Source organism: Diadema antillarum, unplaced genomic scaffold (genome assembly GCF_040938485.1).
Source record: "Diadema antillarum isolate AM-2024a unplaced genomic scaffold, OU_Dant_1.0 seq00001565_RagTag, whole genome shotgun sequence".
Classification (NCBI taxonomy): Eukaryota; Metazoa; Echinodermata; class Echinoidea; order Diadematoida; family Diadematidae; genus Diadema; species Diadema antillarum.
Window position 1 is genome coordinate 365,209 of NW_027272288.1, and position 24,369 is coordinate 389,577.

The 24,369-nt window shown below is 38.3% G+C and overlaps 1 protein-coding gene across 1 annotated transcript; it reads left to right on the top strand.

Annotated features, from left to right (window-relative positions):
- Positions 1 to 222: 222 nt before the first annotated feature.
- Positions 223 to 23,951, top strand: LOC139710788 (uncharacterized). Its single transcript, XM_071622698.1, has 8 exons — positions 223 to 615; positions 12,598 to 13,017; positions 14,503 to 14,601; positions 17,342 to 17,455; positions 19,154 to 19,267; positions 21,670 to 21,777; positions 22,990 to 23,112; positions 23,866 to 23,951. The coding sequence occupies exons 1-8, from the start codon at positions 279 to 281 to the stop codon at positions 23,949 to 23,951; spliced, it is 1,401 nt and encodes a 466-aa protein (XP_071478799.1). The 5' UTR covers positions 223 to 278.
- The last annotated feature ends 418 nt before the right edge of the window (positions 23,952 to 24,369 follow it).

The following is a 24,369-nucleotide window of genomic DNA, read 5'->3' on the forward strand; positions in this document are numbered from 1 at the left end:
CAATTCATTCATATAAAAGTTGATTCAATTCAAATTGACAAGCATGCAAACAATCACTAGGCACTATAACAGACACCATGTTGAACATCGATAAACGTTGAACATCGATAAACATCGGACAAGTCGAAGAAAATTCGACGTACGCGTACCTCGAAATTCGCGTACGTCGAACCATTTTCTTCAGTCCCGACGAATTCGAGGTATCCGAGTTTGACTGTAGTAGTAAATTTAGTAAAACTACCAAATTCGAAGAGCTTTTATTTAATGTGAATCCGAGTATGGAGAGGGATTTGTGTGTAAACTGTAGTATGGGGAGGGATTTGTGTGTAAACTGTAGGCAACCGTTCACTCGAAAAGACAAGGGGTGGAACAGGTTTCGAGTGGCAAGAATTACATCGGAAAACACCTGGACGACTGTGTTTGGAAAGCCGGCACTTTATAAACCTTCCTCCTTCATATGCAGAACATGCTACAAATTTCTGGTGTCCAACACACGCCCTGCGAAGTCCACCAGAGGGCTCAATCCCAAGAGGAGTTTAGTGAGGATTCTGAAAGCGGGAAATCCAAGACCAAAACGAAAGGCAAAGGCAACGGCAGAGCCAAATCCGGCAAATGGTGAGGTTCTTGGCATACTCGTGAAAGAGTCTATAATGTGAGCTCAGTTCGGTTGATCCACGTCACACTCGCTCTGTTTTAGGTTTCGGCTCACCTGTCAAGTGGCAGTGTGTGAGATCAATTTCCCTCCACCGTTAATAGTGCAGTTTGTGCAGTGCATCTATATACATATATACATATAAATATACTCTTTTGTGTGTGTATATTTTTTAACAACATACGAGCACACAAGGTGTGCGTATTGCTAGTAAATACTAACAATATCAATAACAATAATCAATCTTTATAAACGCTTTGTATTATTCAAATACACACTGCACACAAAGCCCTAAAATTATCTTCTATACTAACCTTCATTATATTTCTAATATTCAATAGATGGGTCTACATTTATTTTCAACATTTTTTGCATCAATTTTCTTTCATTTTTATACCGTTTACATTCCAATAAATAATGTTCTATTGTTTCTGATACTTGACATGAATCACATAATCCATTTTCGTGACAATTAATATCATAAAGATAATAATTCAACCTACATTTCCCCAGACGAATTTGGTGTACTAACACTTCTTCCTTTCTACTCATTCCTTGTAACTGTATTCCCTTATCTGTGACTGTATTCCGAAGAAATCTCTTCCTCTCTCTGATGTTTCCCATTCTGTTTGCCAAATATTTCTATAATACGACACCATATATTTGGTAAGTTCTTGTCTCGTATGAGCAATATCTACATTTATATTTTCTTTAAAAGACCCCCTTTTTGCTAAATTATCGGCTATTTCATTACCTTTCACTCCTCTATGAGAGGGTATCCATTCAAAATGTACATCTATATCCTGTAATTGTAAACATTTCAATTTCTCTAAAATTTCTACAACTAAAACATTAGTAATACTCTAATAGAGAACAAATTTTCTAGCACCTGTAACGCAGCTAGAGAATCAGTTAAAATAACAACTGAAATACTACGAAAACTCTCTAACCATTCTAATGCCATTATAATTGCAGTTAATTCTGCTCTCATAATACATATTGAAGGTAATCTAAAAACTTTACCTATATCATACTGATCAACATAAAAAGCAGCACCAGTATTGTTATTGTCTTGCCTTGATCCATCTGTGTATATTTTCAAATACCCTTTCCATCTTATTAATAATCTTTCTTCTACATAATTTGCTACCTCAGTATCACTTCTTTTCCTAATGTTATCAAAAATAAAATATGATATTCTCGGAGGTACATAATACCAGTATGGTTCTTTTAATATACAATCATAAATTTGTTCAACTTTTGTATTCAAAGTACATGCCCTCATAACAAGCGGGCCTTGACCGGTTTTCCAATGAAATCGATCGTAATACCAACATGGCTGTAATATTTCAACTGTAGAATGCCGTTTCCTTTCAAAAGACATTAAATAAAATCTATACTTATCAACAAATATACTTCTGCGAAATTTTAAGGGCATCTCTCCACACTCTACTTGTAAAGCTTCAAGAGATGTCTTATGCACTGCACCAGTAACTATTCTCAAAGCCTGATATTGAATACAATCAAGTTTACGTTTTGTGCTACTACTTGCAGCATCATACAATTCACATCCATAATCTAAAATTGATCTTATCAGTAATATTTGTCCGTTACTGCCCCATGGTGTACCAGCAACACATCTCATCAAATTCAATCGCTTTACAGCCTTGTCTTTAATAACATCAATATGTTTTTTCCAGTTTAACTTCTGATCAAACCACATTCCTAAAAACTTATATTCCACATATTGTTTAATTTCATATCCTTCAATAAATAATTTAACATTATTTTTCTGTTTATTAGTAAATACCATCACAGCTGATTTATCGGCTGAAACATCTATCTTCCAGTCTCTACACCATGACATAATTTCGTCAAGTGCTCTTTGTAATTTCTTCTGCAAATAATATAAATTTCTACTCATACCCCATAACGCTATATCATCAGCATACTGATAATTTAACACAATTTTCTTTCAATTTTAAATCACTCAGCATAACATTAAACAAAACTGGACTCATAACACTTCCTTGGGGAGTCCCCCTTTTCAGCACATATTCTTCAGAATATACACCATCTAACTTTACTACACATTGTCTATTTCCCAAAAATGCAGCACTCCACCTTAACATTCTATCTTTAATTCCAATCGCTTCAATCTTTTGAAGTAAACCTTTTCTCCAGATCTTATCGAAAGCCTTAGTTAAATCTAAGAACACAACAACCACATATTCTTTATTCGCCATTCCTTTTTGTACATCAGATTCTAATCTCACCAACTGGTCCATAGTACTTCTATTTTTTCTAAAACCCGCTTGAAACGGATTTAATATATCCTTCCTCTCCAAATACCATACTAATCTGTTTTTCACCATTCTTTCCATGATCTTACACATCACTGAGATTAAAGTAATCGGGCGATATGACGTAGGATTCGTGGGGTCTTTTCCCGGTTTCAACACAGGAATTTGTATACATTGATACCATTCAACTGGAAAAATTGCTTTAATCCATACATCATTATACAATTGTAATAAACATTTATACATAATTTCAGGTAGCGATTGTACCATGATAGCATTAATACCATCTTTTCCTGCCGCTGTATTTTTCATTTCTTTCAACGCATTCTTTAACTCTCTCATTGTGAATTCCTCATTGAAAGGACTATCAACTTGCTCATATGAATTTACTTTGATTACTTCATTCTCAATATGTTTCCTTTTTTCTTCTTCTTTTGAATTACATGTATCATTTGTTTCGATCAACTGAAACGCCTTAGCAATAAGATTTGCTTTTTGTAATATATCTATTACTGGTGCCATCTTATCCATCTCAAATAAATTACTGCTAACATAAGTATTCTCCTTACTTTTCTGTAATCCTTTCACTTTTTTCCAAACTTTACCCACATCCGTCATTCGATTAAACGACTGGCAGTATTTGAGCCAGTATTTATACTTTTCTTCTCTTATAACTTTCTGAGCATATGCTTTCTTTTCTTTATACTTTACCAAATCTTCTGTCTTATAATGCCTTCCTACTCTATTTCTATACCGATTTCTCTCTCTGATCACCTGTTCACATTTCTCTGTCCACCATGGCGCTGGATCCTTTCCTTTTCTTCCACCTATATATACCTTTTTAATATTTTCTTCTGCTACCTCATTAATCAAACTTACAATCAAAGTATATTTTTCTTGAATATTCATATCTTCTATCACTTGTAATATATCCAAATGCAAACATTTATCAGCAATTCTTTTCTTATATAAATTCCAATCAACATTTTTAAATGACCATACCTTTTCGTTAATTCCTGTTCCTTTTACATTAGAATATTTTCGAATCAATGAGCATTTTAAAACCAAATGATCACTACCAAAATTACTTTCCAATACTTTCCAATTTAATTCATGCGCAAACTTTTGCGAAGCAATGGTCAGATCTAAACATGACCAAAGACCCGTATGCGGGTCCAGTCTAGTTGCTGATCCATCATTTAATAAAACCAAATTATACTTTTCTAAAAATTTAACCACCACTTTTCCATTACTGTCCTCTTTTCTTCCACCCCACACTACGCTGTGGGCATTGAAATCACCGAACAATATGAAATCGGTAAAACAATTTTGAATCATATCTTCCAATTTACATATATCTAATTTTTTACATGGATTATAATAATTTATAATTGATACTGGTCTATTAAAAGAAAATACATCTATTCGTTGATACTCTTCAGAAGATGGGGTTTGTATCTCTTGAAAAATGATAGATTTATGAATATAAATCACCAAACCGCCTCTACCTCCTGAACCTCTGTTCTTAATAACAGAGTTGTAATCAGGTATATTGAAAACATTATAATCTGTAAACCAACTCTCTTGTATACATATAATATCTGGTAAATTTGTCCGTTCTTTACCTTCTATCAACTTTTTGTAAAATTCTGTTCCATGAGCATTCATGCTCTGGGCATTCCATTGAAGGATATTAAATACATGATATGTGCGACGGGAAGTATCCTGTTCGCTTTGAGTATTTTGACTCATTGAAGACGTTCATGGATGAGTTCGGGTGACACATCTTGTATCATCTAAGCATCGTTTGGCTGCTTCAACCACAAGTCTAATTCTGTTCGAATGAGTTGTTTCTTTCTCCAGATTATTGATGATGAAAGTGACAAATGACAAAAAATCAACATTGACATTGAAAGATGACGTGGCTGGTTGTTCTGGTTCCCCTGTTTGCTCTTTTTTTTCCTCAGCAGGTTCTCTTTTTTCCGTTTGGGTTCCTTGATGTACCATAATTATTCTCTGTTTCAGAGGCGGACTTTCAACTGTATTTGATTGTGTGCTTTGGGGGGTCCTATTTTTTTCATTCTCTTGGGGTAAATTCTGTCGCTTTTTTTCACTGGCCTGTTGTGTCGTCTCTACTTGTTGTGAGGGTTGGGTATTCGACACGCTCTGTCGATTCATTTCAGTAGACTGCTGCGACTTATATTGTTTTGCAGCTTGTGCGTACGACACCTTGTTCTCAAGTTTGAGCGTCTGTATCTCTTTAGCTTCTTTGTAGTAGATGCAGCCCTGGTAAGCCGCTGAATGGTTTTCTTTACATCTAAAGCACTTTGGGTTGTCCTTTGTTTGACATTCCTCAAAGTGGTGGTTATCACCACATCTCACACATCTTATTTTCCCCCTACACTGGCTTTTTACGTGTCCGAATTGTTGGCATTGGAAACATCGTGTGAGGGGAGCTACGTATTCATGCACTCTGTATGTTTGATACAAAAAGGTGATAGATGCGGGCATTTGTTGCGTGTCTGTACGGCGGCTCGCCTATTTATAGCGTTAGTACTCGTGAATTTAACCCCGGGACGCCCCCGGGACGCTCCGTGTAGACAGTTAACGTTATACGGTACTGTGGGATCTCCGTGTAGGCCTACACAGTCCCAACAGTGGCACTGCGTGTTGTGTTGCCCCTGTTGGGGCTGGTCGCAGTTTTAAAGCCCAAACAAAGTTCTGGTACGCCTGCAAAAGTTGTCAAATTTCGCTCCCAAATGTGAACGTATGCTTAGGAAATGTGCAGGATAACGATGTTATGACAAGATATTCGATGGGTAACGACGAAAATGCGAAATATTAACTAAAAGGTTCAGTCTCGGCACGACCCGAACGGGGTCAGGCTAAACTCGGACTCGGGGATAACTCGGCTTCGCTTTGACGGCGGGATGAGCTGTAATGGTTGTCCCTCTGATTGTACAGTGTTGTCCTATGGGAGCGGCCTGTATAAACTAGCGCTTCATGTTCTGGCTACTCGCAGTAATGGTCCGAGTTGTTACAACGCGCGCATCAAAAACCTCTTTTGCGCGCATGCAAAATTAGTATGCGCCGATCAAGCACCTCTAAAACAATCAAAGGCGCTTGATAAACAACAACGAAAACTCCAATGACCGCGCGTCTCTTCAGCTCAGCAACTGTGGACCGCGCGCTGTCATTTTTGTTTTGTTTGTACAGGATTACTCTAGACTAGTACGTTAGCATGCACTTTCCTATCCATTCAGTTAGGCCTCATTTGGTATTTTGCAGTGGCCAGTAGAATGTGGCGATCACGAACTGCGTGTGAATTGTCTGAAGTAGGGTCGAATTTTTCCCGAGACCGAGTTAGTCTGGAACCTTCTGGAATAAAAGTCGGTTTTCCTACTATAATCATTGTTCTCAAAACACTCCAAACTGACTCATCATTCCGGCAAACCGCGTCAGCCAGGTCAGTTTCTGACTCTTTCAATATATTGCAAGAAAAAATGAAATGGTGCTAGACGGGTTCTCAAGCACTTACCGAAACTTAGTTTTCACTTTAAGTATCGTGAATTCAGCCCCATTGTGTGGCGTTCATCGGTAGGTAAGCACGGCGGTGGGGGGGGGGGGGGGGGGGGGGGGCTTCCTTCCACAAATGTTAGACCTCTACTGCTCTAGCTCTAGAGTAAAACCCCCAATTTTCGGACACTTTATTTAAAGGGATAGTACAGTTTTGGTTGAGATGAGAATTTGGGCTTTTAAAGTAGGCCCGCATAAAGAATCGCCCTCTCTCGGACAACTCGGGGCAGGCACCAGACACGGAGCGAGTCGATCTGGAAACGGCTGTGAATGTGACGTCACCGTATCGAGCCTGCACGCGCACGCTGCAGCTAGCTAGCTGCATGCATGTGATATGCATTGCTAGACTGTAGATCTATGTTTTTCTGCTCGCGATCGCCTCATCGTCAGGAAACTCGGAAGTTTAGTAAAATCAAATCTGTCACTGTAAAGTTCTGATTTAAAACTACGGGATTATCAAAGTAATACAACATTTCCGTGGAAATTCAAGCTTTTTGATATCAGTAAGTCATTATTTTACCTGTGTACAATCGTCTGCGATATTTCGTTTGTGGGAACATTGTACCTATTCACCTGGATGATGTTTTCTGTTTATATGAAATGCAATCAATAAAGATCACAAGAAAATGAATCTTTGATATTTCTTTTGTGTGATTTTATTTCATTTCTGTGTAAGCCTTTGCTTACACACGGCCATCTCTATTCCGTTATTCAAATATTATTATCGGCCCTTTTGCGCCAACAGAAAATATGTACTGACTTTAGCAAAACGAACTAGAAAGGTTCTACACATGTCAATTTACTGATGAAATCTCACACGAAGTACTGCAAAAACTGTTATTTAGTAAAATTGCAATATGGAGCTGAAATAAACATGTTAAACAATATTTATTAATTTTTAAAAGGAATCTCTTCAAAAGCTTTTTATTTAGATCAAATTTGTGGGGAATATTCCAGACATGCAAAATGAAATTGGCATCATTGTCCGAACGTGCTGCCCATAGAAAACTGTGTGTAAAAAGAGTAGCGTTGCACTAACTATGCATTGATGATGAGCGATAGTTAATGGTTCGACATCACAGTTCAAACTATCTAATGAAGATGAGGACTGAGTGATTTTTTAAATCTAAATCCAAAAAATAGTCAACGGCAATCACGGTTTACGCCTAGTTAGAAGAAAACGGCACTCAGTACATATAGACTCTAGACTAGAACTAGGACTAGGACTAGTGAGCAGTCAAGGACCGAGAAGATTCTACTCGCCGCTCCGTCGACAGCTGTACGTGCACAGCGCTAATATAGGCACAGCGTAAACGTTTCGTATGCAATACATACCCCGAATGGCCCTATCCCTGCTGCCAGAACTTGAAGAAAGTCCAGATTCCAAGGTCTAGCGTTGCCGCTAGAGGCCCTTGTGCTGCAGGCCCTGTTGTTTCTGTGCTGAATTTTGCAGGTAAGGTATCTGCTTTATGGATTTTCAATGTTTTTGTGGTCGAGATAAATCTCATGGTGGTCGTATTAACACCAAGGTCGTTTTAACATTCAAACAAATAGTTACAGGGAAAAAATCAGTAGGCCCTATCATTAATATATCTCATGCATTTTTGTGTGAATTTCTTACATATTTCCTTGTACATTTTGACCTTTTTTTTACTAGGTCTATATTATTTTTTTTTAGGGGGTGGGGTATTTATGGGTTTAAACTTCTTACAATAAACTGTACTATTTCTTTTGGCTATGCAATTAAGGCCTGTATGCGTACGTTAAAAAATCAAGGGGTATTAATTGGTAAATCCAAATCAAAAATGCATTTTGAGGCCAGATATCTTGACTCAACAACAAAATTACCTTTGCTAATTTCCCCATTTTGGCATAGTCTAAAAAGTTAGGCCCTAGCTCAGACAAAGTCATGCTAATTGAATTGCTAACAGCTAGGCCCTTGCTCTCATTCCAAACTCAAAATCTCACAATCGAACTTCTTGAATCTTGTTTTAGTTCTATTGAACTGAAACTGAAAGGTCTCTATACTCTGATACTTTCCCAAATTCATGTTGATGGCCTGTGGCTGGGCTAATACATACTCACATTTCACATTATTCAATTTGATATGAAATCTGCTATACAAATGGTGCTAAAACTTGCCAATTTTGAACATTAGCTGGGTCAAGTCTACTGCGGAGATCGATTTCACCCGCGCCTTCGTCACCATCTCTCTCCCGCTCCACTACCCGGCCAGCCACGGCGGGATTGCGAGGAAGAGGCTCGTTTTGATACGGTACAGGCTGGCGTTCAACTGCACCTGCACTGCCTGATGATCCTTCGACGTCACTTTCATCTTCGTCGTACTCGCCTATCTCCCCATGGTCGTTATCGTAAGAGTCCGAATCATCAAACGAATCCTCCAAATCTGGATCACATTCCAAAATGAGGTCCTCGATATCCAAGTCAGAGGTACCTTCAGCCATTTTCAACAAGAAAGTCTAGTCGGCTTCGCATCCTACACGTATTAGCTTGGCTTTGTATACAGCTAGCTATACGCTAGCTAGCGCTAGCTCGCACTCGCTCTCTCGCATTTAAGATCGAGGCCTCATCACGGTGACGTCATCTCCCCGCTGAGAGTACAAACGAGCTGTTCTCTGGCTTTATTAAAACTAGTTATTCGTTTTATTAAGAAGGGCCTATCATTGGTAAGCGTTTCTAGGTGAATTCGAAACATGGTTAGGTGGAATCTATGGTACTTCCTCGTTATAATGAGGTATATATGAACCTGGTTTATGCATAATTTAGATTTCTATGCGTGCCTACTTTAAAGTTTTGCAAGATACCAGAAAACACTTATGATATAGCACAGAGCATACCATTTTAAGAGCATGTCAAAGTTTATTTGATGAAAATTGGGTTTGGAATAACTGAAACATCCAAAAACAAAATAAAACAAAGTGATCGTTCCAAAGTGTGGGTCCCACACTTTATTAGAATCGCTCTTTTTGGATATCTCAGCCATTTCAAAACCAATTTTTATCAAATAAACATTGAATTTCTCATAGAATTGCATGCTCTTTCATATTTCGTATGAGATTTCTTATTATCTCTCCTAAAAATGTTAGAAACCTGAAATTAGGTCTCAACCAGTACTGTACAGTCCCTTTAAGCTTTTTTTGGGCAATATTTATTCAACTCAAGTAATTTTCCACAAAATGAAATCTATCGGCCCGGGAAACCCGCTCATTTGGACCGCTCGCGCTATCCCGCAAGAGGATATTGCCCGGCCGCGCCTCATGCGGACCCCGGGGATTCCTCTTTATAGTGCTAGTCATACGGACTCCGGGGGAAGTCCTCAAGAGGACCCCTATTCACTTCTTTTTCATTTCACATCTGACGTATAAATTGTCGCAACTTTGCACGGTGATTTTTTGTTACACACACATGTCCACTATCCATGGAAGAAAAAAAATCCTGTCTGTTTTTTTCTTCAAAAATCGAATTTTAATCAACCAATGCAGAGCACCCATCAAAACACGGGCGCCAGCGTGTTCGCACAAGGCCAGACTGCTGCACCTAGCGGCCTGATCCGTCAAAATATTTTCGGTGCTTTTTTCTGCGGCTCGTACATCTCCACGCACGAATCAGCCTCGTGAAGCTGAAGTCTGACATCTTTTTACACAAATTCGTATACGACAAAAATGAAATCAGTACTAACCTGATCTTGTGCATGTATTCCAAATTACTACACTGCAGTGATAGAGTAGGTGGGTAGACCACTACTCCAGTTTGTTAGCAGTAAAATAACTTTGTAGGTAAGACGAGTTCACTTCCTTCGTCAATTCTGCGCCGTCCGCTAATTTTTGCCAGTTTTGGCGCTTTCCTGGAATCATCCCGTGGTTGGACGTCACATCACATCACGCATCCAGCACATCCAGACATTGTAAATACCCAAGACTCCAGTGAGCTGCATCTCCACTAACGTCACGAACTCAAACCTGTGTATTACTTGATTTATAAAGATATGGGTCAAAAACTAACAGCATTTTTCATGTACCTTTTTTGTGGGTCAATACCAGTCAGCTACATGTAGCACTCGCTCAAAAGTCAAGATGTCCGAAGATGTTCGTCCCAAACATTTACGCACGTCGCACTCGGAAATCCCGCACATATAAGTAAAGTTGAACCTCTCTTATCCGGCCTCCCTTTATCCGGATCTCTCTCTTATACGGACGCAATCTCGCCGTGATTTTTTAAAAAAATAATAATTACGGAGGAAAGGGGGATTCCCAACTCCTTGAGAACTCCTACACAAACACACATGAATCACATATTACTTCCAACATGAATATACATTACATCAAATTTCCTTCCAAATTCTTGCAAACACGAACCTCTATTTTGGGGTCTGTTACTGGGTGTAACAATTAAAAGGTTGCAGTATACACATTACTACATGTGGTACTACAATGGGCTACATCAGTACATGTGTATGTATATGTACATGTATAAAGCATTGAGTCTCCCGTATCCGGCCAAATCCCTTATCCGGATGAGCCCCGGTCCCGACTTGTCCGGATACGAGAGGTTCAACTGTACTCAAGTAGACCCTACTGTACTTATACGTAAGCAGTATACGCCACATGTAAATGCACAAGAAAGGCCGGCTGGCAGCCTGAACTAGTAATTGTTAGAAGTTGTTTACACTACATACAGGATTGACAGCGCGTATAGCAGTAGCGCGCGCGACGCACTTTTAACGATAGTTGTATAACAACTGATTGAGTGTGCACGTACTGCTAGTGTAAACATTGTGACGTCAGTGACTTTACGCTTTTTTGCACGGCGGTGCATGTTAGTAAAGAAAACAATGCACGCACACGTGACTCATTTCAGCGCTTCCAATTGGCTGCATTCTTGAACCCATTTTATAATTTAGTAGATAACTATGGAACATCTAACGTTAACGTTAGCTAGGGTCTAGGCCACTATAAGTTGTTAACGTCGTTAGGCCCCTGGGAGCTGCAGAGACTCCAACTCTCCTGGGAGATCTCCTGGGAGAAAATACTAGTAAACTAATAAGATGAATAGAATAGCATGTGCTTAAAGTTATTAATTGAACTCTAATTTAAGCCAAATTGAATCTTTGAATTGATATTACTTAGGCCCCTACTGCCATTGTAGAGTATGGTCTAGACTGTATAGTGAGGTGTCCGCACCTCGTCAGGGGCCCGAATACTGTCACCCCGCTTAAAATTGTTTTGAGCGCACTAAACAAAAATTCATACCCGGGACTGTGTTCGGTACGCTTGAAACTTGGCAGGGCTGCCACAACCAAGCAAATTGTGGTGAAACTGAACAGTTTTTTGCGAAAATCTGAAATTTTAATAGGGTATAGGAATACATGTTATAAGTCACCGGCACGCATCTTTCACGTGTATATGTCTATGGGAACATCACGGTTTTCCCCACGTACATCTTTTACATGTGCTAAGTCTATGGGAGTCTATGACAAGTTACGGCCCCTTCCTTAGCGCACAACTATTCCGCATCGTTAGCGTTTGACGACGATAGCTGCAAATTTTCGATATCGATCAGTGAACTTGTGATTCCATAATTGGAATTTTCAGCATTTTTCCTGTATGTGAGTTGGATTTCAAAGAATTTCTGTGGCGAAATGTGATTCAAATATACGCAAACATTAACTATGACGAGGTACGGGTCATTTAAGTATAATGTCTAAAAAAAAAGGAAAGAAAAGAAAAAGGCTGAGATACATGTAGCATGAGCATTGAGACTTTAAAAGAAAGCATCCATCAACCCTGACCCAGCAAGGCACTTGGCGCCCATCAAGTTGGACCACCACTAACCAGGAGAGGAGACTCCAGCTTGCTAGGGTGGATTCAGAGTCAGACGGGAGAATCTCCAGATCAGAAGGGGCTTGGGGTTGGGAGTGTCTGATTCTTTAGTAATTTGTGTACAATTGGCTTTCATGCATTCATCTTGTAATGACACGGTCTTCAACATTATTTCCCCTGTGCTGTATCTAGAGAATTTATCTTCTCAATTTTCTTCCATTTTAAGATGGTGCTGATGTGCCCGAGGAAAGGACCGACATTGACACATTGGCTACTCCTCCAGCAGAGCCAGAGACTGAAGTGCCTGAGGAAGGGAGTGAAGATGACCCATTGGCAACTCCACCAGCCGAGACTGACGTACCCGAGGAAATAATTGAAGACGACGTAGAGGAAATTATGGAAGATGACGTAGAGGAAATTATTGAAGATGACGTAGAGGAAATTATTGAAGACGACACATCGGCTACTTCACCAGCAAACACTGACGTGCCCGAGGAAAGGACTGAAGATGACACTCCACCAGCTGAGAGTGCCATTAAGCTTCCTGAGCTACACTATAGCAAAGACGTCTCAACGGTCGGGCCACCTCCAAAGAATTGGCAGTGGGTGCTAGTACCAGTTCTTCGTCCTTGTGATCCAAAGAAAGGTTAGTTTAATACCATGTTTGAAATATGTGAAACAATCTAGGGGTGTACATGCAAGCACTTTCTGTTATAATACACCCCAGCTCCATAGTCCTTGTAAGATTTTCATTTCCTAAATCATGATGTAGCTATCTGATTGGTTGATCATCACAACATGTATGCAGATAGGACAGAAGTTATTTGTTGTTTGAAGGTTTGCATGGTGAGGTAAATGAGGGAGAAAGATTTGCGGTGACACCATACATGTGGTCCTTAACCAGATCGTTGTTTGGCAGAAGAGCCTCTAGAAAGAGGAGAATTGAAGAGGGAAGCGACATATGGGGGTTGTAAGGAGGGAAAAAAGTGAAGAGTGGGGGACAGTAATGGGCTAGAAGTTGAAGTTGCACTCTCTCTCTCCCTTCTCTCAACATAGTCTCATCTCTCTTCAACTTACCTTTCCTTCACGGTATTATTCGTCCTTTCTTCATTGATTCCGCATTCCATAGTCCACATTGTTCGCCGACTGTGCTCTTCTCTTGGTTTCATGAATCTTCACTTCTCTCTCCTATCTCCATGATTTTCCAACATTCAATTTCTCCCTCCTCTTCCCTTCTATTTCATCTTCCTCTTAACGATGTCCAAACATCTTACTTGATTCTCACTCTATTCTTCCTTTCCACTCTCTCTGTTCCTTTCTCGACCGTCTCCACTAGTGCAACTTCAACTTCTAGCCCATTACTGTTCCCCACTCTTCACTTTTTTTCCCTCCTTACAACCTCCATACGTGTGTATGTCGCTTCCCTCTTCAACTCTCTTCTTTCTAGACTCTTCTGCCAAACAACGATCTGGTTAAGGACTCCTTGTATACTGTATACACATGGTGTCACCGCAAATCTTTCTCCCTCAGGACAGAAGTGTTGTTACACACTGTCACTGTCAGCCGTGCAATTTTATAAAATGGGTAGTGAAGAATCCTGCGATCCTGCAATTTCATTGTCCCTGTTTCACCTTGTTTCCTTTCCCTAAATATGTACACCTGCTACCTGAATGTAATTTGCATCTTGCACACATTGTTGCACCTTGAGCATGTACATGTAATGTATGTATTAAATGGAATCAGTTTCTGAGCAGTACAATTTCAAATGATTATAATAATGATAATAATCATAATAATGATAATAATGATAATGATGATAGTAATAATAACGATAATGATAATGATAATAATAATAATGATGATTGTAATTATTTTTATTATTATTATTATCATTAGCATTATTATACTGATATCATTGCTATCATCAATATTCAAATTTTTGGTGTTATTTTCTTCTAAAAAAATCATGAGTTACATATATACTATTTGAGGGAGGGGGAGGGGGGAAAAACCTTATTGAGGCACAGGATCTGTACCTTTTTTGTCCATCCGTATTTGCAATGTTGTTTCTGTACTACCTGGTAAGTACTACATGTACTATTCATTGAATTTTCTTCTGTGTATGATAAAGCTACACCGCCCCAGAGAAGTGTCGAAGGCCGCACAAGCACAAAGGGCCAGAAGAAGAAGAGTCAGATTCAAGGTCCTGTTCTTCATGCTCCAGTCTCAGGTGAGATACTGTAAACGTCATAAATTTCGTGAGTCTAAATTTTCGCAATTGGGGAAATCCCGACGATTTCGCGAGTGGTTAGATTTGCAATTGTGGAGTCTTGTTCTGAACGGAGAACTGTATAGACGTACATCACATTCACATCGGGATCAGATTCAATATTTCCACGTGTCTTAAATTCCACAAATTTCACCTGACTTGCCAAATTCACGAAAGTGAACACCTCATGAAATATTTGACGTATACAGTATTCTACAACAGGAAATTTTAGGATGCCTGAAACTTTTGCAAATTTTGCAAGGAGCCAAGACTTGCGATAGTAAAAAGCATGCAAATGCTCTTCTCTTCTCATTGCATTAAATGCCACTTAGCAACTTACGACCATCAAAACCAACAAAAACTTGCCATCCATGGATTTTTAGTTAAGGGCAGATTCTGAAAGAGCAGACTATCTCAATATTCAAGCTTTAAAATGATTAGGTAGCTCAATTTAAATGGAGTCTCCTAACCCATCTTAATATTGGGAAAAAAGCACACACTCTGGAAAAGTGTGAACCGAGAAAAGAGGCCCTGAAGTTACAGGGTCTATTCAAGCGCTTAATTTCACCAAACTGTGCTAGCTGTGCGATGAATGGGACAAAAAACAGGACGTAAACCACTGGAACTATAACAATGAAGAGATACATGTAATCAGATTAAGGTGAAATTAATCTGGTCATGATTAGTGCCAACTTTCAAAGCATTAGCATTATCCCTTATATAGGAAAAAAGTTTTACTAGACTTGGAAGTGAAGAGTGTGCAAAGGGTTGTTAAGAAATGAAGAGGGGCCTCTAAAGACATACTGTACCTGATCTCATTACTCGAAAAACTGCTTAAAATGCACTTTCCCATGATCCCAAACTAAAGAATACTGTAGAAGAAGGGTAGCTCTTCCACAAACTATGAAAATCCCAATATTGACTTTGTTGACCAGTTTCACCTTTTTTGAGTACTCGCGTGAAATCAAGGGGTGTGACTTTTTGTTCGTTTTGTGATGTATGGTCACATGAATTGTTGTATTCTGTTTTACTCCATTTTTGTCGAGCCCTCCGGAGGTATGGGGAGACTAAGGGATCGCCTGCGGCGTCCATCCGTCCGTCGTCCGTCCGTCTGTCCGTCGTCCATCCGTCCGTCGTCTGTCCGTCGTCTGTCCGTCGTCCATCCGTCCGTCGTCTGTCCATAACGCTACAAAAACTTGAATAACTCTCTCCTGAAGATTGGAGGGAAGAGTATTAATACAAAGTTACACATTTTACAAAACATGAAGGGCACCTCAAGGTCAAAGGTCACAGGCAGAGGTCAATGAACTTTATGGCCCAATGTTAAGTTTTCAGGGCGCGTTTCATTTATGGCTCGTAACTTTTGATGTATCTGCATGTTTGTGACCAAACTCAGGTGGTAGATGTCCCTTGGGAAGTTGAAGGTTACCACGAGGTCAAAGGTCACAGACAGGGGTCAACGAACTTTTTGGGTCCAATGTTAAGTTTTTATGGCGTGTTTTGATTATGGCTCATAACTTTTGATCCCTCTGTCTGCTTGTGACCAAACTTGGATGGTAGATGTCCCTTGGGGGGGTGAAGGTCATCACAAGGTCAAAGGTTACATACAGGGGTCAACGAACTTTTAGGCCCCAATGTTAAAAGTTTTTATGGCGCGTTTTGATTATGGCTCATAACTTTTGATCACTTTGTCCGTTTGTGACCAAACTTGGATGGTAGATGTCCCTTGGGGGGGTGAAGGTCATCACAAGGTCAAAGGTCACAGACAGGGGTCAACAAACTTTTAGGGCCCAATGTTAAGTTTTTATGGCGCGTTTTGATTATGGCTCATAACTTTTGATCTCTTTGTCTGTTTGTGACCAAACTTGGATGGTAGATGTTCCTTGGAAAGGTGAAGGTCATCACAAGGTCAAAGGTTACATACAGGTTTCAACAAACTTTTAGGGCCCAATGATAAGTTTTTATGGCGCATTTTGATTATGGCTCATAACTTTTGATCCCTTTGTCTGTTTGTGACCAAACTTGGATGGTAGATGTCCCTTGGGGAGGTGAAGTTCATCACAAGGTCAAAGGTTACATACAGGTTTCAACAAACTTTTAGGGCCCAATGATAAGTTTTTATGGCGCATTTTGATTATGGCTCATAACTTTTGATCCCTTTGTCCGTTTGTGACCAAACTTGGATGGTAGATGTCCCTTGGGGAGGTGAAGGTCATCACAAGATCAAAGGTTACAGACAGGGGTCAACAAACTTTTATGGCCCAATGTTAAGTTTTTAGGGCACGTCTCGATTGCGGCTCGTAACTTTTGAGCCCTATGTCCGTTTGTGACCAAACTTGGATGGTACATATCCCTTGGGGAGGTGAAGGTCATGACAAGGTCAAAGGTCACAGAAAGGGGTCAACAAATTTTAAGGGCCTATTAAGTTTTTATGGCGCGTTTCGATTATGGCTCTGAACTTTTGATCGCTTTGTCCGTTTGTGACCAAACTTGGATGGTAAATGTCCCTTGGGAAGTTGAAGGTCACCACAAGGTCAAAGGTCATAGGTGGGTCAATGAACTTCTGGGAGTTAGAAAAGTATTGATTTCTTGTATGCGAATGGGCGAGACACAATTTGGTACTTGCCTTGTATTATATCATATCATATTATTTTCCTTATGCTACCTGTAGTCTATAATATTGAATTTCCTTTTGTTTAAGATAAAGATAAAGCACCCCAGGAGAAGACCACTGATGACTCATCCACAACGCCATCCACTGAGCAACAGAAAGGGCTTCCGACGCAAGGCCCTCTTCCTCCTGCCACAGTCGCAGGTTAGATACTGCAAGACCAAAAATTTTAGCATGCATGAAACCTTTGTGAATTTCACAAGGAGCCAGGTTTTGTGAAAGTTAATAGCACGGAAAAAGCTTAGTTGTCTGCTCAATACATTGAATACCAGTGACAGTTTGTGAAAGTTTTATGCCTCAAAAAGATTTGTTATCATATAAAGTTGTTATAAACGTGGAATGCACAAAATGAATAAATTTGGAACACTCGACATCCACACTGTGATATACAAGATTGCAACTTGAGATTTGTTGTCAGTTTCAATGTTAAATTTAGATTAATTCATTTTGGAAATAAAATATCCAAGATATTGTTCTATCAAGTTGAACACTAAGCAAAATCATCGAGAGTCAAAATTTAGGGTTTTTGAAGTTTTTTTTAACATCTTCAATAACTGTACATCAAAAAGAAACAGAAAGTTATTGCAATTCTTGTATTCACATTTTATTCTTTTTGGAATTTGTTATCTATTTCACTGTTTTTTAGCGTTTGTTTTTTCTTTTTTTTCAATTCGAAATTGTCACTGACCAATCTTTCACCATACATAGCAAAGAAATAATCATTCAAAATGATAAATAGTAAAAATTATGAGGTTTCTATGACTTTAATAACAGCACACATTTTTTTCAAAGAAACTGTATTGCAAAATCACAAAATTGTGCCCATTTTGGGGTGACATTTGTTACAAAAACGGTCATGCGGATGTTGCAAATTTCGTCTCAAAAGTTTGCGTGAGACTTTAAGAAAAAGGAGATTTAGAAGACTCAGGACAAGGCCTCATGCTGCACAAATACAATGTATTGCAGGAAATGTCAAGGGGGGGGGGGCAGATTCCACCCCTCCCTCTCCCCTCATGGACCTTTTAGGCTTAATCATGTAAAGAAATAGTCCACTAAAGCGGAAATCATGTAAACAATAGCCCATTAAAGTAGAGAGCACTGTATTTAAAAGCAATAAAAACATTTCCTAATCAAGATGTAGTATATCAATTGTAACTAGCTATTACAATACTGTGCATTCCCATTACAAAGAACACAGTTATATATACAAAAATTTTAATTTAACAATATGGAATTTGCTGGTCTTGAGGAGGACTTCCTTAACATGGCGGTCCACTGTATGGTCAGGTAGCAGAGTGAAATGACTGTTATACACGGTGGATAAAAACACAAACTTTGGAGAGATGATCTTTCAGGATCTACTCATTAATGTTAGAGTAGGAGTCCTCTAGAATTTTTTGAAGTGTATTTTCATGGAATAAATGCTGAATTTTACTTTGGAGAAAATTTGCGTTGATGAAACTTTCACAAATTGCTCAAGGAGTCCAGAGTAGTGGAAGCAAAATGTGCGCAATTCTGAACAGTGTATTGAATGCCAGCGATGATTTGTGGAATTTTCATGCAGCAAAAAAGAACATAGGCTGCAATTTGCAAAGGTTTCCTGTCTCGAAATTTGAAGCCAAGCGACCCGAGATGTAGTAAAAGTGGAAATCAATGATGATTCAAATTTGGGGTTTCATTTTTTCAAGTTTCATAAGTTATCCTTGCGGGAGGATTGGAGGGGACACCTTATTTGGACAGATAATCAGATCATAACTTTTACATTTACCTTGTTTTTTTATACGAGTGCGTCTTTGTCCATTTTCCCTAAGCGCTGTAACTTGAATTTTCTTTCTTTTGAAGGTGGTGATAAAGCGCCCCAGGAGAAGAACAAAGGTGCCTCATCTTCTACTGCAGCCACAGCGCAAAAGAAGAAATACCTGCTTGTGGGTCCTCTGCCTCATGGCCCTGACCAAGGTTAGATACTCTAAAGCCCAGCTTGCATGAAAGTTATGAATAAATGAATAAATGAATGAATAAATGAATAAATAAATGAATAGATCAATGAATGAATGAACGAATAGATAGATAGATAGATAAATGAATAAATAAATAAATAGATAAGTAAATAAGTGAATAAATAAATTAAAAATAAAGAAATAGATAAATAGATAAATAAGTAAATGAATAATAAATCGAAAGATACATTGTAGATATTAAATCAAAAGATCTGGAAAATGATGCCAGTACCCATTTAGTAGGTGAATTGCCTGAAACTGATGTTTTCTTTGTGGTTTATACCTCACTGTTTCTATTGTTTATACAGTGTTGAATATACAGGATGGCCCAGAAAGAACGGAATGCCTAAGATCTTTAATTTCAGCAATATCGTTGCAAATATGTCGTCATGTTGGATATTATTAGAAAGGCCATTCTTTTTCCAATAGAATGACACCAAGCTCTTAAATTTCAGTTAATGTGTTACGATTTTAGGCCATTTTTGTCAACCCTTGCAATTTTCAAAATGTGATCATTTTGCACTCTCAGAGATACAGAAACCAGTGAGAATTCGGCTTACCGTAGAACCAGTAGCGTTCGCAATGTGCGGAATGTGGGGCGGACAGTGTTATTGTCGTCAGGTCGTCTCATTCACAGTGTTAACGGACAATGACAGCCACATTCCACACATTGTGAATGTCACTGCTTCTATGGCAAGCCGAATTCTCGCTGATATCGGTGTCTCTGAAAGTGCAAAATGATCACATTTTGAAATTTGTAAGGGTTGTACAAAAATGGTCCTAAAACCATGATGCATTAACCAAAATTAAAGAACTTGGTGTCATTCTTTTGGAAAAAGAATGGCCTTTCCAATAGTATACAAATAATGACATATTAGGAAAGATATTGCTAAAATTAAAAATCTTATGCATTCCATTCTTTTAGGCCACCCTGTATAATTGGATAAGTTGAAAAACATTGGAGGTCAACAAAGGATTATCAGAATTATTTCTGTGACCCACAAGTCTCTTGGTAAAGTCTTTATATTAAAGAGGCTTTCAAATTAACAAAATTTGAAATAGATGAAAATTAACATGCATTAATCTATCTTGCATAATTTAGAAAGTTATTGACATGAAAGTAATATTACTGTACTTTTCATTGAACAATAGACCATTACATGTATGGAATCTTCAGTTGCTAAAAGGTTAATGTAATTGCTATGGAGAGAGTTGTGCCCACCCTGGGCAGGCACACTTGTGCAAGACATTGTGATGTTAAATGGTTATTGAAATGACGAGCATAAGAGGGCTTTTTCATGTACCCCCGTGATCTGGAGACAGAGCCACCTACTTAGCCATAAGCCACTTGAGAAGCCTCTTCAATTCAATTCAATTCATACATTTATTCAGTAATAAAAATTGTGTCGATATAAAATGTTTACAAAATGTAGCAGGTACAGTTCTGAGAAAGCCAGAGGCTTGTTAAAAAAAGAATGTACCCTTGAAAACATATCATGCACATATTGCAATTTAAACATTAAAATATCAAATGATAAAAGGAGCTAAGAGAGAATGAAACTTATTAAAATAAGCACAAAATTGAAATTAATAGAAATTATCAATAACATCAGGGAACATGGAGAGAATAAAACATACTAAGACAGAGGACAAAACAAAACAAATATAATAACATCACATGAAGCAAAGCAAACAAAACAGAACGAGGTATAGAATGAGACTACAAAAATACGTGTAAATAGGTACGAGAAGACATTACCGATTGCAGCTCATGTATAATAAATAATAAAAAAATGCAATTCAAATTTCCTATTTTGACTAAAATGAGGAGAAGGCAAGAGCATATCAAAATTTTTTCTTGAAATTGTTCAGAGGCAGCTTTTTAGTATTTTCCGGAATTCCGGAGTTCCAAATATTAGATCCATGAAACCTTATCGACTGTTTTTGGGCACAGGTTGTTCCGAAACAGAATGGATGAATATTGAATTGATGCCATGTGTTTTTTGAGTCAATTTCATTACAACATTTCAAATAATCCATTATACATAATCCATTTCTATTTCACTACTATTTAATACTGAAATCCTGCTTCAATCTCTGAAATTTTATCAGCTTGAAATCTTGTATATTATAATGCTTTGTGTGACTCTTCATACAGTAGGTAATGGTGTGATGAAATTCATCGTTGCTGTAAAGGAGTTTATTTCGGCAATCTCAGAATAGAAGAGAAACCGAGTGCATGCCTAATTGTTTTTATTTTGTTGTCACAAATTTCCAATGCTCACCACATTCGATTTGAAGTATTTCTGGATGCATCATATTTTTCATATCTAATCTGACTTGTATTTTCTTCTGTTTCAGGCAGTGATAGAGCTCGCCAGAAGAAACGTGTCTCATTCACAATTTCAGCCAGAGAGATACTGAAGCGTTATGACTCCCCAAATCTTCTTCCTCATGGTCCAGTCTCAGGTTGGATACTGTAAAACCCAAAATTTCAGCATTAATGAAACTTTTGCAAGTTTAGTCAAGATTTATGACTGTAAATAGCATGCAAAAGCTCTGGTCTACACAATGCATTGAATGCCAGTGGCAATTTGGCAAAATGCAATTTGCTTTCCCTCGAAAGGATTGTCATTATTAATAGTTATTATAAACACTGCACTTGATGGTAAAATAAACACATAAATAATACTTGAGTCTAGCAATGAAAGAAAAGCAGTATTAACAATATAGATAACAAAAACAATGATCAAATCATAGTACAGTCAAACCTGTCTATAGTGGCCACCCAAGGAAACGAAAAAAGTGGCCGTTATATACAGGTGGCCGCTATAGACAGGTTTTCCAACTTTGTGTGCATTGCCTACAAATGCATATGTATCATCGTTGTATACATGTACATCTATAAGTACCGGGTACGTACATGTACATGTATGTGTATACGTATGCACACGTGTGTTTTATGCATTGAACAATGCTGGTGTTCTTGATGTAATTATTGTTGTACAGTAGCACGTGTACAGTCGTGGAGAAAGCTTGATACTTAATGAGCGATGAATGCAGCGATTGCGATCACTGAACGTTGCCAATGAATGACTGGCACGGCTACTAAAAGCAGAAAAACCGTGCTGAATTATCAGCTCATTGGCCGCTTCTGACAGGTTAAAAGCTACTACGGGAAACAAAATTCGTGGCTGCTAGCCGCCTTAGACAGACAGGTATACACATTGTCTTTAACAGGGCTTTTCTCTCGGGGGGATTTTTTTAAAGTATGAGAAGCAGTAGAAGGCTGGAACAATTCAAATTTTGAGTTTTTGTTCATCTTGTTTTTTATTCATGAAAGAAAATAGCACACAATCACTCTGGAGTACTCAATGCTTTGAATGCCAGTGGCAATTTTGTGAAAGTTTCATGCCTCAAAATGATTGTTATCATTTAAAGTTTCTAGTATTGTGATTAAGGAAAGAAAGAAAAGCGTCATTAGCAATATACATTGTAAATGACAAATAACAATGAGCACAATGTGGTATGCAGATGAAGCTAGCTGTTATGGTATTAAAGGCAGTAGAGGGATATTAATGATTCAAATTTTGGCTATACAGCTGTATATTCATCTTTGTTTTATTTATCTCCATCACCCATTTTTCATAATTACTCTGAATTGTATTTCTTTCACGAAAGGTGGCGATAAAGTACCCCAGGGGACAACCAAACGCAAACCAACCCTCCCGACTATTCTCTCCCCAAAGCGACGGAAGCTGTCCGTCATGACACAACGTACTCTTCCGCGTGCTCCAGACACAGGTTGTAAAAACCAGAAATTTTAGTGTGCATCAGACTTATGTGAATTTCTGTGTTCTCAAATTCTCTCTGTAATTTGTTCCCTTGGCATTTGTGCTCATTTCCAATATTTTAAAACAATAAAATATCGTAATGTAAGCCATGCATAATAAAATAATTTTAAAGAATATAAGATTATTGGCACTGATGAGACAAGGAATAATGTCAAGGATAGAAATAGAAATGATATTGCTCAATATGTACATTTTTATGGTGCAATAGTAACGAGCTGTGATAGAAGTAGAAAGAGGAGAAGGCTAAAATTCTTCATGATACAAATATTGGGTTTCATTTAAAGGGGATGACTAGTAATTAATCAGTGGGAATCAGTGGGAATGCTGGGGGATGATTGCTCCAGTCCTTGTGGGATTCATTTAAGAGTACATTATATATTTATTATTGTGTGAAATTTATTTGCTTCAGAATGGTCTCATATTCAAGTAATGTGCAGTTTAATGTTTCCAGGTTAGCATGCCTGTACAGTGACGGGTCACATTTATGTGAATGCGGAGCAACAGAAGACCTGTTTCTCTAACATAGGACGTTTTTGAATTAAAAAAAAAACTGTCCCAAAGCAGCAAAAATGATCTTCTGTTTGTGAAATTCTGTGAAGATCTTGTAGCTTTTATTTTTATCTTGTCATATACATAAGTGGCCAACCCACCTTTTTTCTCGTAAAATGACAATCCTAACATGACTTTTCTTCCACGTACACAGATGGTGGAAAGGCACCATCCACTTTGCCGCTTGTCAAGCGTTGGACCTCACAGATGAAGCAAAATTCTGCTTCAAACACAGGTTAGAAACATTGGAAATGTGGGGGCAATGTAGGGGTGTGTTAACCGGGCTATTTGAGACCAAGTTTTTACTGGGGGGTCAATTTGACCCCCCCTTCAGATCTCGGCCGCCGATCATGCAATCGCCGCAAAATTTTGCCTGAACATAGAGCCGGATGTCAACTACAAGATTACATGGTAATACAATAGAAAAATGTTAATTTCATATTTTTAATAAATTAATTATGCAAATTTATGCATGAAATCATATTTTCACCTATAACTCCATCAAAAAGAATGAAGGATTGCTAAATTTTCGTGTCAGAGTTCCTCAAGACACATCAAACAATTTTCTTGTAAAAAAATAGCGTATTCAAAATTAGTTTCTTTTGTTTTTTAGTGTTTTGTTAATTTCTTATGTATTTTATTGTTTTTCGTCCTTTTG